General features: G+C 55.5%; 1 protein-coding gene across 1 annotated transcript; it reads left to right on the forward strand.

Moving 5' to 3' along the window:
* Nucleotides 1–130: 130 nt before the first annotated feature.
* Nucleotides 131–13830, forward strand: LOC142002794 (retinol dehydrogenase 8-like). Its single transcript, XM_074979202.1, has 6 exons — nt 131–326; nt 1305–1466; nt 4712–4891; nt 8346–8439; nt 10815–10998; nt 13590–13830. Exons 1-6 carry the CDS (start codon nt 230–232, stop codon nt 13827–13829), a joined length of 957 nt encoding a protein of 318 aa, XP_074835303.1. The 5' UTR covers nt 131–229; the 3' UTR covers nt 13830.
* The last annotated feature ends 3631 nt before the right edge of the window (nt 13831–17461 follow it).

Genomic DNA, 17461 nt, shown 5'->3' on the forward strand with positions numbered 1-17461 from the left:
GGTCTTGGGTGCTGACCAGCTAGGAGCCAGGCCATCCTTTATTAGGGAGGGAAGGAAGGTGGGAGCAGGATGTGAGGACAGAACTTGGAGCTGCCAAGACCCTTGGGGAACAGCCTGAGAGCAACGCGCCGAGATCTCCTTTGCAGGAGGATTTCGAGGCAGCCGTGCCACACCTCATCTCGGCTCCTCCAGACCAGACCTGCCTGGTGCCCGCCTCTCCTGGGAACACATGGCTCCCAAGACGGTGCTGATCACAGGCTGCTCTTCTGGCATCGGCTTGGCCTTGGCAGTGAAAATGGCCCGGGACAAACAGAAGCGCTTCAAAGGTAAGCCCCTCCCACGTGTGCCTAGGGTGTCAGGGACACGGGCGTGAGTGCGCTGGTCACGTCCGGACAGAGCTGGGATCATGGGAGACCCACGACTCCCCTACAGCTGTGCCTTCCCGCCTCCATTGCCTGGATGGCAGATTCCGTCTCCCCGTCGGCAAACCCTGAGCACAGCAGCAAGACGGGGAGAGACAAGCTAACCAGCTCCTTCGCCTGTCCTGGGGCCCTTCCGCGCCAGCACACAGCCAGGCTGTGGGTGCATTGGGTGCCCGGCCCGTTGGACACAGCGTGTTCGGCTGTAGGGGGAAACATCCCCCGTGCCTGCGTGCAGATATCTGGTGCAACCTGCCTCCCCCGTGCCGAAGAGAGCGGTGCAGGGAGAAGCCTATTTGCAGGAGTGATTTAAATCTGAGCAGGGATAGAAGGCAGGGGGCGACAGGTCTTTCTCCTGCCCCTCTGCCCTGGCTAGGGACGTGAGTGGCACAGCCAAAGGCGGGGGAGAGCTTCCTGACCTGCTCCCCTCCCAGGACGGTTTGGGCATCTTAAATGTGACCTGGTGGCCAGGACCTCCACGAGGGGCCCTGGGGAAACCAGTGATCCAAGGGCTGGGAAAGTCTGACCCCGTGGCCTGGATCCGAGTTAGCATGAGTGCCATCTTCCCTGAGGAGCTGGGAGGGGAGGGGCCCCCCGGCCAGGTGGTACAGCCTCAGGAGCCAGGACACCTACGCCGAGCAGCACGGCCCGGATGGCCTTGCATGTGCATTGAGGCAAAGGAGCCACACCTCCCCTGGGCTACCAGTCCACACCCCATGGAGAATGCCCCCCCCTCCCCCGTCTCTGGGGTGCTTTTGCCTCTCGGGGCTGCTCCCGTGACAGCCCCTTGCAGCGGTGGGAACAGCAGGAGCAGCACGTCTCGAATCGCTGCCTCTGCTCTTCTCGACACACCCCTGCCGACAGCCCCGCCGCTCTGGGTTACAGTCATTGCCACCATGCGGAGCCTGGCCAAGAGAGGGCGTCTGGAAGCAGCAGCTGGGGCCACCCTCAACCAGACCCTGGAGATCAGGCAGCTGGACGTGTGCGACGAGCGATCCATCAGCAGCTGCGTCAACAGCCTCCCCAACCGGCAGGTGGACATCCTGGGTGAGGTCCCCTCTGCCCACGCCCCTGCGGCTCTCCCCCCTTTCCCACGCCCGGTTTTTTCCCCCATCATCTGTGCTCCTCTGTTCTTCCCAGACCAGTCGGTGCTCCCCAGCGCTCCTTCAAGTAAGTCCTGGCCTCCCCGGCCCTGGGCTCCCCATTGCTCCCTCCATTTTCTAACTTCCATGGGCGGAATACATTTTATTGTGTGTCCCAAAGTCCTTCGGGATGTGCATCACCACTAAACACACACCGCTGGCTGTGGGCGCGCTACTAATTAACTGGGCTGCACTAGAAGTTCTACTGGGTGGCCACCCAAGTGCTTGGCTTTCAAGGAAGACGGCTCCCCACCCAGGGAACTACGAACCAGTCTGCCTAACCTTGAGAGCTAGAAAGATACCGGAACTGATTATTAAACAATCAGTTTTGGACCACCTAAAGCGGCGGCTTGCAACCCCTGCTCGACGGGCCATTAGGGTGCACAGACTGTGCCTAAAGTTCAGCTGTTCCAGATTACCGTACCCTTCGCAGGAGTCGGATTTGATTTGCATCCCACCAAGTTACACCTCACTTAAAAATGACTTCCTTGCAAAAACAGGCAAAAATACCACAGAAGGTGAAAACTTGCTGACTTGCTACCAGCTTATTATCAAATCAATGAATTGGAACAGAAATATTGGATTTACCAGCCAGCATAAGGCGGATGAAGCCATAGAAACAAGCCATTGTCTGAACGAACCTTTAGATTGTCCTGACTTTATTAGTGTCTTTTTATGTAGCCTGCTGTAAAACTTGGCAAATCTCTAGATGCATTGATGTACCCCCTGGAAGACCTCGGGGTACCCCATGGGCACCTGTACAACTGGTTGAGAAACACTGCGTTAGATAGTAGGAAAACAAATTCTAAGGGAAACTGAGAACAATTTGGAGAAACGCCTGTCAGGGCAGGTCTAGGTTCTCAGCCCAGGGGCCCAGGTTACCTGCCTGGCCTCCAGGCGGGGTCCGGATTTAACAACTGCCCTTCTCTGCATATCTTTGGTCCCCACCTGGACCCCTCTCCTTCCCTTGCCCCCGTCATACACCTGTTTGCATGCCCCACAGCAGCAGCAGCTCATGCAGGCCTGTGACCTTTCACAGCCCAAGGGGGAAGATGCTGGCAGCTCGCTAAGCCCTCAAACTGGGTCAGAGGCTGCCTGCACTTTGGCTGCCACTGAGTCATGCCTTTACGCACAGGAATGCTTGACCCGTATGCAGCTCACACAGATCGCACTGAGGCGGATCTGTGAAAGTTATGTAGGTCAGCCAACCATGTGCCCCGGGCCCCCTCTCCTGGGGTAGCAGAACAAGGTGGGGCTGGCACTCCTGCAGCTGGAGATGGGCTCTCCTGCTTCCCTAGAACCCTGTGGAACGCCACCGCCCCGCTGCAGCCTGAGCTGCCTCAGACAGAGCCTCTTGGATTTCTCTCACGCTGCCAAGCCAGGGCAGGTGCTCACGCCTTCAGGAGGGCAGGGGAGCAGGAGGACAGCAAGAGCCAGGTCTGATACGGCAGCACACCCTCCTGGCTCCTGAAAGGCAGTGCTGTTGGCTGAGGAGCCCCATCTACGTTAGGGCTCACCGGGATTTTCCAGCCCGAGCAGAAGGCCTGGACGCGTGGCACGCTCCAGATTGCTCAGGGGAAGGCAGGACTGAGCCATGGCCTGCCCAGAGACTCAGAGAGATCTCCAGGAGCAAGGTGCAATGGGAATGTTGCCAGGAAAGGGGCCCAGGTTACCTCCCTGGCCTTGAGGGAGGGCCAGCTAGGTCAAATTTCAGCAAATGGTACTTCAGTGCCAGGCTCTGAAGTTTGGCCATGACAGCCCTCCATCGTCTGGTGGGGTGCCAGGGGGGTGGAGGCCTGGCCTCCCTCCCTTGTTGCATCCCTGCCCCAAGGGGACTGTAACCAGAGACACACCGACAGTGCCCAGCTTTACAAGTCACGAGTCTTAGCCTCTAATTTTTTTCCACCCATGTGTGGAATAAATTTTGTTATGTGCACTGAGAGGTGTGCAGATCTGCACCACCAGTAGAAACACCTGCTGCCGGCTGTGGGCGTGCTGCTAATTAGTCAGGCGGCATTTGAATCTCTCCTGGGTGGTTGCCCAAGTGCTCAGCCTGCAAGGAACAGTGGTCTTAGTGAGTGTTTTCTTAAAGTCCCAGCTCCTGGATTCACAGGATGAGAAGAGATCTTTGGCTTTCAAAATAAGGTCCCATCCAGGGGTCCCTGTAAGCTGAGCACTTGGGCAACCTAGGAGTGCTTCAGGTGCCACCTCGCTGGTTAGCAGAGCGCTCACAGCCGGCATGCCTTGGTGCACACTTATTCTGCACATAGATGGAAAAAATTAGAAGGAACCCTGGTCCCAGCCCTCATGGCTGCTGAGCACAGCATGAAAACACAGACTTGAAAGGAAGAGCCAAGAACTGATTTTCATTTTTTAAAATCCTCGTTATTTCAGGGACCTGGTTTGTGGTACTGCGGCAAAGCCGCACCAACAGGTGTGAAAGCAGGTGCCGGGCAAAGGAATCCAAAACTAAAGCAAAATCACTCACTCAAACCGAGAGCAGAACAGCCACGTGGCGGTTTTCACCAGTGCAAGCCTGTGCGAAGACGTGGCCTGAGACGTCACGTGAGCCTCTGACGGTCAAGCCCGTGCAAACGCTGCTGCCTCAGCGCAAGGGGATCCCTTGCTGACACTAGCGGTTCATGACTCACTGCCATAGCGCCTCCTGCTGGTCTGTCCAAGAATTAGCCCTTCCAATCCCGCCGTTGACCAGTGTCTTGCCCTCAGTTCCTTGTCTGCTGATTTGCCCTGCTCCAGCCTCTTTAGAAACCCCTTCAGGAAGCTGACGGCTGCTATCAAATCACCCCTCCGTCTTCTCTTCTGCAAACTAAATAAACCCAAATCCCTCAGCCCCTCCTCTTTGGTCACATGCTCCAGCCCCCTCCGCTGAACCCGCTCCAACGCATCCACATCCTTTCTGGGCGGGGGGGCCCAGAACTGGGCGCAATACTCCAGATGTGGCCTACTGGACTGGCTGCTTCCTCCTATCCTGGCTGCCTCCCTGCGGCGCGAGTACCCCTCAGGCCTTGAAAGTGTGGGAGATTGGCTCCCCGCCCCAGCCTTCAACCCAGGCTGCTTTCACCCCCTGCGGACCAGCGTTGGGAACTGCTCCGCCCCACTGACGCGACATTATTTGTCCATATCTTGCAGTTAACAACGCCGGGGTGGGGCTGATCGGCCCCATTGAATGCCAGACCCTCGAGGAAATGAAGAGCGTGATGGAGACCAACTTCTTTGGCGTGGTGAGGATGATCAAGGAGGTGCTGCTGGATATGAAGAGGAGGAGGAGTGGGCACATTGTGGTGATCAGCAGTGTCATGGGCCTGCAAGGTAGGGGAACTTCCCTCGACATCTAGGCAAAGCTGGGTCGGGGCCGGTGCCGCTCTGCCACACCCCTCGACTGGAAGTCTCCAGCAGGTGCAGCATTTGTACCCCCCAGCACATGGCCCCAAATACGGAAGTCAAACTACAACTACGACTTCAACTCTAAGGGTGCGTCTACACTTGCACTCCTCTTTCGAAAGAGGCATGCAAATGAGGGGAATCGAAAATGTAAATGAGGCATAAATTTGCACATTTGCCACCTCATTTGCATATTCTAATTTCAAAATAGCTTCTTTCGAAAGAGGAAAGCCAGTGTAGACGCTGCTGTTTCGAAAGTGAACCCCATCTTCGAAAGAATCCTTCTTCCCATTAAATTTCGGGGTGGGGAAATGGGTCTTCCTGGCTGGACCGAGCTGGGATCCAAGCCCTTTCTGAGTGACCAGCTCTTCTCACATAAGGAGGGGCAGGAGGAGATGTTCTGGGGAGAGAAAGTCAGTCTGTAGGTTGGGTTCATCTCCGGCTTGTCCTCCCCGCTCCCAAAGAGGGAAGGGGCATAGGACCTGGTGCCAAACGCTCAGCAGGCTCTGTGATGGGCAGGTGGGGCTGGCAGGGTCCCATGCAGGGATGTCACAGATGGCATTCGCTGCCACCGTCAGAGCTCCTGCCCAGCCCAGGACGACGGCTGCTGTCAGCCAGAGATGCCAGCACACCTGTGGGAGCTGGCTTCAGCTCAGCGACATCAAAGACAGGAGAGGCGCAGCCTCCCCTCAGCCCCAGGGTGTGGGAGGGTTTGACTAACATTCTCCGCTCCGCGGGGGCAGGCCGAGGGGGGAAGGTTTGTCATGGACGGCAGCCCCCACACAGTCAGTCACCCAGTGCTGGGGCCAGCTACCTGACATGGCCCAGAGCAGGGGTCACAAGAAGGCAGGCCCTGCAAACCCCGGGCCCCAGGTGTTCTGCTACCAAAACTCAGCCCCCGGCACATCTCGGGCCAGAGCTGCAGCTGGCGTGGGGGGCAGCTGGCCCCGTGAGCTATGGCTTGTAGAGAAAGTAGATTTGGCTTTTATCAGCAAAAAGATCAGAATAAACAGCTGTAAAATGGCTCCCCCGCCCCAGCTTATCAGTGGGATGCAGCCCCGTCCCTGGTGTTTTGGGTCCCCGCCCGCGGCTGGGGGCTTTGTCACTCTCTGGAAAGCTTAAACACCTTCCCCCCAGCTTCCAGATCAAGGATCTCAGAGACACCACCAGCCCCCCACTGCTCTGCTGCAGCTTCCTTCCCAGCCCCCTGCCCCGCTTTGGCTCTTCAGAGAGACCAGCTGCCTCGCTCTGGCTGCCGAGTGCCGGGGGACCCTAGGCCCGTCACAGCCTCGCTCCGTGACTCAGTTTCCCCTCCCACCTTTTGGCCGCCATTAGACTGGAAGACATTTGGAGCAGATGTAAGACCTCTCTCTTACTAGGCATCCGTGTCGCAGGGAGCACAAGGCCCCAGTCTCTGCCACACACCCCCGGAACACAAATCAATAACAATGAAAACGTAGGCAGGCCCCTGGGAGATTTTTAAGGCCGTAGGTGCTGCTGGCCTATATCTCACTCAGTGTCCATCCAGCCCACTAGTTCATCCTCACCAGTGACCAGTGACAGCTGCTTCAGACAGAGTGATGGTCAGGTCTGGAACAAGACCATCGCACAGCGATGCGGCGCAGCTGTTTATATGGGGGATGCTACTCCGTACCGCTGATGTGACAGCGGCTAGCAGCCACTGACTCCAGTATCCCCTCGTACAGACCCGCTGAGAGCTTCCCTACGCCTATTGCCCCAGCTCATCCGGTTCTGCTTCAAGTTGCGGTTTGCCAGCTGTTGCTCTTCTGAGCTAGCTGTTCGCTGGGTTGGCTATTTGGGTTGCGGGGGTGGGTTATTTTCCCCCCAGCTGCGGTGAGGCACTTTGAGGATTTACAGTGAAGCCTGGTGGGTAATAAATAACCAGCCCTTGCAAAGTGCGAGTGTCAGGAGGCCCTTCCTTATAATCTAACGACAGAGGAGAATTATGCAGCGTCCCCCTCTGACCTTGCTCCTCCTGGGACTTTACACCTGGAGTAAAGTCCAGTGAGGTGCCTCCTGGCTACACAAAGAGCTGCCCACACACAGAGCCAGTTGAGATATTTCTTGGGGTGGGGAGCGGAAGAGGGAGAGAGAATTCTGGTCTCCCAGTTGGGGGCCTCCTCTAACCCCTCCTCCCTTCCCCTTCTGGCTCTGTGACCCACAGAACTTTGAGCAAACGCAAAAGGCTTGCGAGGGGGAGAGTGTGTTTTCGGCCCCTCCCAGCCACCACACTCCCCCGCTACCTCCTGCCTCTCTTGGTAAGGCTGCTACGAGATCACTAAGGTGCCGGAGCCACCGCTGCTCGGAGATGGAAGGATTCGGATCAGTTTGCTGTGTGCCCTAAGCCCCATACTGCCAGGAGACAACGGAGAGTTCCCTTTAGTGCAGATGAGTGGGGAACTCAGGTTTGCGGAGCAGCCCAGTGTCTGTTCCGCCCCACTGCTGCGACGGTCTGACCAGTGTCGTGACCAAAGTGGAGACTCAGCTCTTACAGTGGGGGGCCTTGCCTAGGATCAGGGATTGATCGATCGGCTGGGGAGTTGCGACATGATTTCATCTGAGGCTTTCTCAGCATCGGGTCAGGCTTACCCCATTGTCACAGGCTGGAAAGCTGGGGCGCCAAGGCTGTCATTCATAGGGCAGCTTGCAAGTCAGGAGCAGAACTCCAGGGTCCCTCCCAGGCGCTGACCACCCCCCACATGAGCCCCAGCACTTGTTTTCTTAGTCTGGCATTGCAAGGCCATGAAAACATCAGCGCATGTTACAGCTGGCTAATCAGGGCATTGCAGGCTGATAATTCACAGTGTCCAAGCTGCTCCTGAGGACTGAGCGCGCTGTATCTGTGCAGCATTGCAGCGAGTTCTGCAGGTGCTGGAACTTGGAGGCAGGGTGCGTGTGTGGTGGGAAGGGGTGGGGGGGTGCAGCATCTCCTGGCTCAGAGCAGTTTCCCTTCTATCCAGGGTTTGGCTCAAGAGCTCTCAGCACCCCCCCAGTACAAACATGGCTCCAGCTCCCCAGGGGAGTTCTACCACCTGGGTCTAACTTACAAATCTCCCCAGCCTGTTCTGTGCTGGGCATTCACTCTGATCCCTGCCGGTCTGCAAGCCACAGCCAGCATCCTGCTTCGCCAGGCTCCCTAGGGATCATCCCAGGCTGGTTCCAATCAATAGCTACCCCCCGATTACCCGGTGCACACCAGATCCCGCTAACCCACAGCAAGCTACTCACCACGTCAGAGCCAATTGTGCAGGAGATCCGTGTAGACAGGCTGACGAAGCTGTAACGTTGGAACTGGCACACAACCAGTGAGGTTCTGCTCCTCTCTCCCTGTTGTCCTCCATCTCCAGCCTCTTTCTTCCAGGCATCATGTTCAATGACATCTACACAGCCTCCAAGTTTGCCGTGGAAGGGTTCTGCGAAAGCCTCGTCGTCCAGGCACTGAAGTTCAACATCTTGTGAGTTACGGGAATCGGCTTTAGGGTGTTTCGGACGCAGCCAGGGTTCCAAAGGAACTGCGCTGGTTCATTCTCTGTTCTCAGGGCACTAGCACAAAATATCATGCGGGGAAGTTTCCCTCTGATCTTTTCCGTCCCTGTGCAGAACAAATTTTATGGGCACCGGGGCATGGGAGAATGTGCACCACCACCAGAAAAACCTACCCTAGCTATGGATGTCCTGCTAATTAGCTGGACGGCATTTGAATTTCCCTTGAGCGGCCACACAAGCGTACAGTTCACAGGGAGCCCAGCACCTGTGGGTGGGGAGCCATCCCTGTGGTGCAGGTGGTGCGGAAACTATCGGAACAAACAGCTGGGGTAGCCTCAGTGATCAATAATACCTCAAAACAGGAAACAGACACCAGAGTAGCCCTGAGACAACAGCTCTGGGGCTAACCAGAGAGGACATATCTATCCTCTTTGGGGAATACGCCTTTAGCATTCATTGGGCAAGCAACTGTGTTCCCCTGAACAGAGCTAAGTTCCTCTCTGGTGGGACATTCTTGACAAGCGCTCCCAACCTGGAGCCAGCCTGCAGCTGCCACCTTCCTTTGCTCCATCCCCAGGGTAAGAAACAAGGACGTTTTCATGCCAGCAGAAAGCTAGGTGAGGCAGCTGCCGTCCAGCCCGTTCCAAGCCCCTGGAATGCACCTTGGCCTAGTCATTATTTTTATCTTAAATCTACAAGTCCTTGAGATATTCTGAGGCCCCCCTACTGGCTCAGAGCGTGAAATAACCCCTGGGCATTCGCAGGGCAGGGGGACCTTGCTGTGCAAACTTCCATGTATGTTTTTCTCACTGGAGTACACTGAGGCCTTTGTTCTGCGACTGCCGAGATTCTCTCTCTGCGCAGGTCAGGTTGGCTTGGGTGAGTTTTCCCACCAAGGCGACTGCTCCTTGGCCCTTAAAACAGTGCCTTGTCCCCAGGGAGATGTCAGCTGGGAGCTAGCTGATTTCTAGAGTTCGTCAGAGGCCACGGCAGGGCTTGTTCGACTGGGATTCTTAGGACAAGCACGTTCCAGCCCCCACGCCTGAGGGCAGATCTACACTACAGGGGAATGGTAACAGAGAGGTAGCCGTGTTCGTTTGTACTCCAACAAAACAAAACAGCAGAAATGTAGCACTTTAAAGACTAACAAAATGATTTATTTGGTGATGAGCTTTCGCAGGACAGACCCACTTCTTCAGCTCAATCTCATTTCCACTACAGACTGACATTCATAAGTACAGAGAAACAAAAAAATTTGCAATAAAAACTGACAAATCAAGTCCAATTTTATTGCAATTTTTCTTGGTCTTCTGTAGTTATAAACATCAGTCTGTCGTGGAAATGAGATTGAGCTGATGAAGTGGGTCTGTCCCACGAAAGCTCGTCACCAAATAAATCATGTTGTTAGTCTTTAAAGGGCTCCATTTCTGCTGTTTTGTTTTGTTTTACTACAGGGGAAGGTTGCATCAAGGAACACAATTCCAACTATGTTAACTCCAGCGCCCCTCCGCTGCGGGAGGTTGATAGGACCCTGTGCGCCCTTCGACTTCTTGTACTCCCAATGGGGGCAGAGTACCGTGGTCAAAGGGGGTCCCCGTGAGTTTGATTTAGCTCGTCCCTGTCAGGCATGCTCAGTTGAACTCTGGAAGACCGACAGGAGCAGGGTCGCTCTTCCCTGTTGTGAAGACATACCCTCCCTCCTAGCACAATCTGCCTCTGGCCTCTCTTGCAGGCTTGGAGTCAAGAAGGGAAGGCAGGCCAGGGGCAGGCACGAGGAAGAGGCAAGGCAGGGTGGCCTGGGAGTGAAAGGCTGCCCCCTCTCGTGCCTCTTGCAGAGGCTGGAGTAGATCATGGCATGGGAAGGAAGTTGTGCTCAGCTGGTGGGAGCTCTCCTGCCGCAGCTCCTGCCGTGTGCCCCAAGGGAGCAGAGAATCAGTGAGACAGGTACAAGCAAAGTCACATGCCCCAGCCAGCAAGAGCAGGGCTGCTCGAGGTTCCAAAGGACGGGAGCGTGGCTGGCTTTGCCAGAACTAGCTCTGCAGTGATGCTGCCCATGGGACTGTCTCGTGGCATGAAGAAGCAACGTCAGCACACAAAGGTGTTGCTTCCCCCCCGATGGACACGGCATAGTCATGGTACCATGCCCAGGCGATGCCCCAGGGCACAGTGAACTAGGAGACAGTAATGCACGTTGGTCTGGCATCTGGGGGTGAGGTGCCCCCGCTTAACGCTGGCAGGGCTGATCCCTGCGTGAACGGTGGGAGGCCAGAGGAGCAGAGGGGACTCTTCTGACCTTAAAATCTCCAGACCCATTGCACACTGTCCTGCTTGCCTGCGTTTCCAGCATCAGCTTGATAGAGCCCGGCCCAGTAGTGACAGAGTTTGAGACCAAGGTCTACGAGGATGCGGAGAAGGCAGATTACTCCACGACAGACCCGGAGACGGCAGACATGTTCACTAACCTCTACCTGAAGAACTCCAAGGCCATTTTCTCCAGCCTGGGGCAGACGCCCAATGACATAGCAGAGGTAAACGGATGCGCAGGTGCGTCCCCAAACACACACTGGAACGCCCTCTATCCTTGCTCACCCCTGCCATCTGCATCACCCAGGCTCCTGGCCACATGCTCACACCGTGGCCGTGCCTGCCGGTGGGCGTACCCACCCATGAGTGCACCTCCCAAGGTCTGGAATGCCCCAAAGAAGGGACAGATGTGCAGGATTTTGGGAAAATTTCACGCCGGGCCCTTCGAGGTCTACCAAATGTGCAGAGAGTGCCCGCTGTCGCCCACCCTGAAGGGCAGGGTCGGAGGCGCCCAGCTCTCGCTCGCCACGCAGAGTCTTTTGCCAGCGAGGCCGTGAGATGGATTTCCCTTTTCGGTGGTAGAGCAGGTCGTGGTGGCCCTTCGGAAGGGAGGGTCTCCATAAGGAGCACGTAGAGGGCTGGCGAGGGAGCTCAGAAGGAGGGGTGATAGATAGTACGCAGGCCCAACGACACTGGGGGCAAAGGGGCAATTGCTCCAGGGCCCGGCGATACAAAAGGGCTTGGAGCTCCCGGCTGCTGCTATGGCAGAGGGTGCTGGAACCTCAGGCCTTTTAACTGGCTGCTGGAGCGCAATGCACGGAGCGCTGCCGGGGGCAGATGTGGTGCTTTCCTGGCAGTGCCAAGGGCTGCCTAGCACCAGCCTCGCCCCTTCTGCCCCAGGCCCTGCCCCTTCCAGCGGCAGGGAGTAGGTCCCACCCCCTTGCCCAGGGCCCGACGTGGCTGACGGCTGTGGCCCCGCTGCTGGTATAGTCATTGCCAGCCATGCTGTTCCAGCAAGGCAAGGAAATCCACCGCCCCCAGTGACAGGTGAGAGCTAAGGAGGCTTGAACTTGGGATAAGGCGGGGGTCCCTGTCACCTGGGTGGGAGCCCCTCTGCTCACCTGGGTGGGATTCTGGGGCGAGCACTGCTCAGCTGGCAGGCAGGGAACGTGCCGCAACTGATTTCATAGTGGGGGTGCAGCTGGCGGAAGCCTGGGGAGCCGCGTGTTTGGTGTTTGTCATTGCTAACTCCGGCCAGGGCTGCGGTAGCACCCCCAGCCCCCACAGGCACAGCCCCGACCAGTGCTGGCCAGCAAATTGGCTGGACTGGATTCCTCCTGCTCCCCTGGCATGAGCTCTTGCCACACACATGGATGCCGCTGCCCGACGGCTGACAGGCACCAGCTGCTCCACTTATTTCCTGGTCCTAAATCCCAGGAGGAAAAGCTGCAAACCTAATCGCTCTGCCCCCACTAGGCGGAGCGTCCTCCAGAGCCACCTCCCCCAGCGTCCCCTTGGAGTGCAGGCGACCAGGGCGCCTTTCCTTTCCTTTAACACAAAGAACGTCATGTCCCCTTCGCTCCTTTGTCCTCCCCAGGTTAATATCTTCCAGCACCGTGTGCAAATTAATTAATCCCTCCCTGCTCAAAACTCTCAGCAATAATCTCTCCTAAACCCCACTTTATCCTGCCCCAAAGCCTATTAGCATCTCTAAACCATCAGATTGGCTCCCACTCCACTGATCCCCAGTGGGACCCCCCCAGGCTGGGTTTGTTTGGAAGGCACAAGGGGGGCAGTCTCTGAGTCGCTGGTCCTTGCACAAAGTCCAGTGGGTCCTTCACAGCGTCACCATGGGAGCAAGGGAGATTTGGGTGAGATAAGAGGAAAATCTTTCTAACTCTGAGGGTAGTTCAGCTCTGGAACAAGTCCCCCAGCGAGGTGGTGGAACCTGTCTGTGGAGGTTTTTACAGAAAGTCAGAAAAGCCCATCACCCACGGCCTAAACTGACTCAGCCCTGCCTCAGCACCAAGGGCTGGACTTCTTGAGTTCTCCGTGGTTCTGCCAGCAGCAGCAGGGTTCCAGGGCAGGGGGCTGGGGCTGGGGCTGGGAAGGGATTTAGCTTGTGGGAGATGAAATGCACGGCTGGAGCTGTGTATTGAGGGGCGGGGGGGCAGGGTTTTGCCCCCACCCATGGGCTCTGGCTGGGATGTCTCCCTTCACCCACTCTCTTGCTTACTGGTGGATGCGTGTCAAGTGCTGAGAAGGTTCCCGGGGCTGCCTCCTCTGGCCTGTGATTCAGAAATCCTTAGCCAACCCTTCCTCCCCCGCCCCGAGGGAAGATGATGCATAGGAAATGGTTCCCCCGTCAGATAAGACTGCAGCTCCATCCGCTCAGATATAAGCCTCCGCTGCATGTCTCGTGGTTAAAGGGTACGAGTGGGTGCAAAGACTCCTGGGTTCTCTTCCCAGCTCTGTCACTGAGCCTCTGGTGACCTGAGGTGAGTCACTTCCCTTCCCTGGGCCTCAGCTTTCCCTCAGCACCATGGGGATTGCAAACAGACTGGACAAGGAGGCAGCACCATGGAGCCAGGACAGTCAGTCCAAGGGACAGTTCTGGCCTCCTTTTTGAGATCCCACCGCCTGCAGCACAACCAGAGTCCTGCTACTGGCTCTTTTAAAAGCCCAGGCCGCTGCAGGGGCTCACCTACCTCCCAGGGCGGGTGAGGCAGAGCTCTGGGACCCAACTAGAAAGCCTGATGCTGGTAAAGTATTGCGCAGCAAAGGGCGGCCTTTTCCCGTCATGTTTCTCTTGCAGCACACACTGAGGGTGATCAGCGCCACCAAGCCGCCCTTCCGACACCAGACCAACGCCGTCTACACGCCTATGATGGCCCTGAAGCACGCCGACCCCACTGGGGCCCTGATGACTGACGCCTTCTACAAGATGGTCTTTAAGTACGACGCACTCATGCGTGTCAGCCTGAAGGCCATCAGGATGATCCGGTGGCAGGCCCAGAAGATGAGGCAGGGGGTGAAGATGCTTCGTTTCAGATAGATCCTGGGAACTGGGGTGGGGTGGGAAGTGGGCCCAGGGAGCAGTGGGTTGGAGGCTGGAGATGCTCCATGAACCAGGAGTTCAGTGGACAGGTGCCTCTGGGAATTGGACTGAAACCCTTTGGCCTAGTGGAACAAACACTAACCCCCCCATGGCTCCATTTTGCAGGGTGCCCTTTTCCCCCACGTTGCCCAAAGTAGCAGGGAGAGGGAGAAATGCAGAGCCACCCGTTGTTGCGGGTTAAGAGGTCGTAGCTGAGAGTTGGAGGCTGCTGGGAGAAATCTCTTGATGCAACCATGGCGAGTTTGCACGGGAGGGACAGGTGCTAAGCCAGCTGCGGCGGGAAGGGAGCAAAGAAAGGACGTGGTCTTGAGTCTCCTCTCAGAGTTGATTTACAGCAAAGCCTGCTGAGCTATAGGACCCACGCCTGACGGCACACGTGCGATCAGAGTCAGTCAGCAAGGCAGGGCCGGGAGATGGTCTTTGTTGCCTGCTGCCAGCCTGGGCTGGAACTGAGCCTGTGATCTAGAGGCACCAGATTTCCCTTCTCCAACTAACGGCCCTTAGAACAAATTCACACATTACACACTGTGCAATTTTAAATAGCACCAAGGAGAAAGAGGGGCTGCCACTTCACAGAGTGGAGGGAAGTGCCTTTACTCTCGCTGTTGAATGTGAACCAAGAGCCGCCCTGCAGGGTAGTATCCTCCTTGGCCAGCTCTATGTCCCACTTCACAGCTGTCCCCTGGCCAGCCCATGAGTACCAACCGATGTGCCAACCTGAGAGCATGGTGCTCAGCCGGGACGCTTGGCTTTCCGGGCCAGGTGCACAAGCAGAAGATGCACGATTGTTAAAAGAATCACAAGGTCGGGTGAATGGTGCCCAACATCTATGGAGCTACAGGACCACAGAAATCCTTGCCCTGTCTCCTGTCTCCGGCGGGATCTCTAGAGATGCCTTGCAGACAAACGTAATGAGCCTTGATGTCACCTCTTTAGAGGCCTTCCAGAAGGACTCCTCCAGTGTACCTCAATTAGTGGTTTATGCTCGTTAGTGGAGCAAACTTCATGCTTCTTTTACAGAACCCACTATGGTTAATGAGAGTATATCTCTTTACATCAATGGTTTATTTTAATGCCAAGTCTGGATTGGGCATAGCCTCTCTTGAAACACAGCCGATCTGCCCACAGATCGTTATTATTTGGTGTGCCTGGCTGCTTTCCTTTCCTGCCCTAAAGAAAGTTTCCTTCCTGTGAAATGACCATGTAACCTTATGTGATGGAGTCCAGGGGTCCCCCTGCACTGCACCCCGTCCGCTGGCAGGAGAGACACTCACTCAGCAGGTATAACAGAAGGTTTATTAGGCAACAGAAGCCCAGTTTCTCACAGAAGCGACAGTACAGCAGCCAGAGACAGTCCTTCCAACCCGTCCTGGGGGGAAGACCCCGAGGGGTGCCCCTCTGGGGTGTGGGTTTCCCCCTCCTCAGGCTGGCTGCCTTTCAGCTCTCCCTTTTCCTAGCCTCTAACTGCCGCCCCCGAATTCAAACCCAGCTCAGCTCCTCCCTGCTCTTTGTTCAGGCAGAGGTGTTACCTGCCAGTTGTAGCCCCAGGGTCATCCTTAGCCACTGGGAGCTGCTGCTTGCCTCAGACATCCAGCCTGACTCACACATGCACTCCCCCAACTCCATCACACCTTAACAATCCAAGTACTGTCCAGCTCCAAGTTCATGACATTCAGTGCCAGGCCCAAGTGTGAAACAGTGCGAACAGGGAGACACCGTGCAAGGGATGCTGTTTCTGAGTGTGAGGAAAGTTCATGTTGTTTGGCAGGATGCTACCCACGGTGGAAGAGAAAAGCCCACAAAGGGGAGGATGAACTGTGGAATAAAATGCCTTCCATTCTTGCATCTCACGTATGAAAAGTTTAGAGTGGAAGATGTAATGATCATGGATATATCTGGATGACAGGTCTCTGTTTCCACACCACATCGTCTTAGCAATAGATAGATAGGTAGATAAAACATGAGAGAAAAGAGACGAAGAGACGGTGTGCTCGGAACTGACTCTGTGGGGGACATATCTCTATGGAGAGGTGGATTCCCGGGGTATCAGGCTGTTCTTGTGACTACAGTATCAGACTAGATCTCAGGAAGGGAGCAGGGGGAGCATTTCCCTGTTCTGATACAGACTCCCTGTATGGACTAGGGCAACTCACTTAATCCATCTATGTCTCAGATTCCGCCTCTGTAAAATGGGTGCAAATATTTTCATTTATTTGCCATGTCTATTTAGATTACAAGCGCTTGGGCTGAAAAACCATTGCATGCAATATTAACAGTGCTTTTAGGAATTATCGGCATGTAACATATTAATTATATCACTTCCAAAGATTTAGAGATTCAGATATTTAATTAGTCTAGTTCCAATGTATCCAAGGATCTGAAACTCCAGGTGTAAATATCCTCCAACATTTTCCTTGATGTATTTCAGCATTTCTGGCCAAAGGTAAACGAAGACGTACCAAAGGGCTGGATATTTTTCCCCCCCAGATGAAATAATTACCTGCACTTTGCCGACCTACAAGGAAGTCTCCAGGGTTGTTGTTCAGGTGGATTTTGTGGCCAGAGGTTCATCCAGCCCTGCTAAAATCCAAGAGTTCTAATCCAATTAAACTCCATTTATAGAAGCAGCATTCCACACCCAGGTGATATCTCAGCCTCGGAGCAGATGCACTGTACAACTCAGCCCCTGGTCCATATAATGTTAAGCCACCTGGTACATTTTTAGGACATTGCCAGTGGCAATGCGGTGGCAGTGATTGGTGTGTACACCTGCAATGACATCCAGTGGTCAGCATTAGTCATTGCAGCAGCGTATTCTGGTGCCCTGCATGGATGGGACAGAGAGGCCCAGTTGTGAGGGGCAGCAGAGCCTGGGGATGGCTAAGGGGGACATGAGAGAGGCTTGAAATGGCTGGATGGGAGAGGGAATTGCTGGGTGCCTGGGGGGCCACTGGGGAGACAGACCTGGAATGAGCAAGTGGCAGGTGAAGACCACCCCTGGAGCAGCTGGTGCACCAAGACTGAGGAGCAAGAATAGGCACAAGAGAGGGCTGCCATGTCGGGATTGAGATTAATGTGAAGGGCAGGAGTTGTGCTCACACACACACATGCTCACACACACAGAGATGTCAGATAAAAACATAAATGCTCTTGCTGGAGGGTTGTCATCTAACACTACCCGAAGTCTTAAAATTCAGCACAATAACTCATAAGAACCAATAAACAGAAAGCGAGAAAACAGGCTGCTCCCTAAGACAGCAAAGCATAACACACTGCCCTTTGCTTTAACCAGTCTCTTCCCAGACTGATTCCAGCCACACCCTCCATCGCTGATTCCCTGCCCTTGTCAGCAATAACAAACAAGACCAGGTCCACCCTGCACCCCCCACCTTTTCTGTCCCTGTGCTCTTAAAGTGATAACTTACAATTCAAAAACGTCCCTCAATACATCACTGGAGTAAGTGGGGATCCAAAAGCCCAGGAGCAACTGGGCTAGACAGAGGAGGTAGCTAGTCGGATGAGACCTGGTAGCTCTGGAGTGAGGCTGTGTGTCTACGAGGGCAAGAAGC

The sequence above is a fragment of the Carettochelys insculpta genome, chromosome 28 (genome assembly GCF_033958435.1).
Source record: "Carettochelys insculpta isolate YL-2023 chromosome 28, ASM3395843v1, whole genome shotgun sequence".
Lineage (NCBI taxonomy): Eukaryota > Metazoa > Chordata > Testudines > Carettochelyidae > Carettochelys > Carettochelys insculpta.

Coding starts and splice junctions, on each gene's coding strand:
- LOC142002794 (XM_074979202.1), top strand. CDS start 230: ATGGCTCCCAAGACGGTGCTGATCACAGGCTGCTCTTCTGGCATCGGC. Junction 327..1,304: donor CAAACAGAAGCGCTTCAAAG/GTAAGCCCCTCC, acceptor TCTGGGTTACAG/TCATTGCCACCATGCGGAGC. Junction 10,999..13,589: donor CGCCCAATGACATAGCAGAG/GTAAACGGATGC, acceptor TTTCTCTTGCAG/CACACACTGAGGGTGATCAG.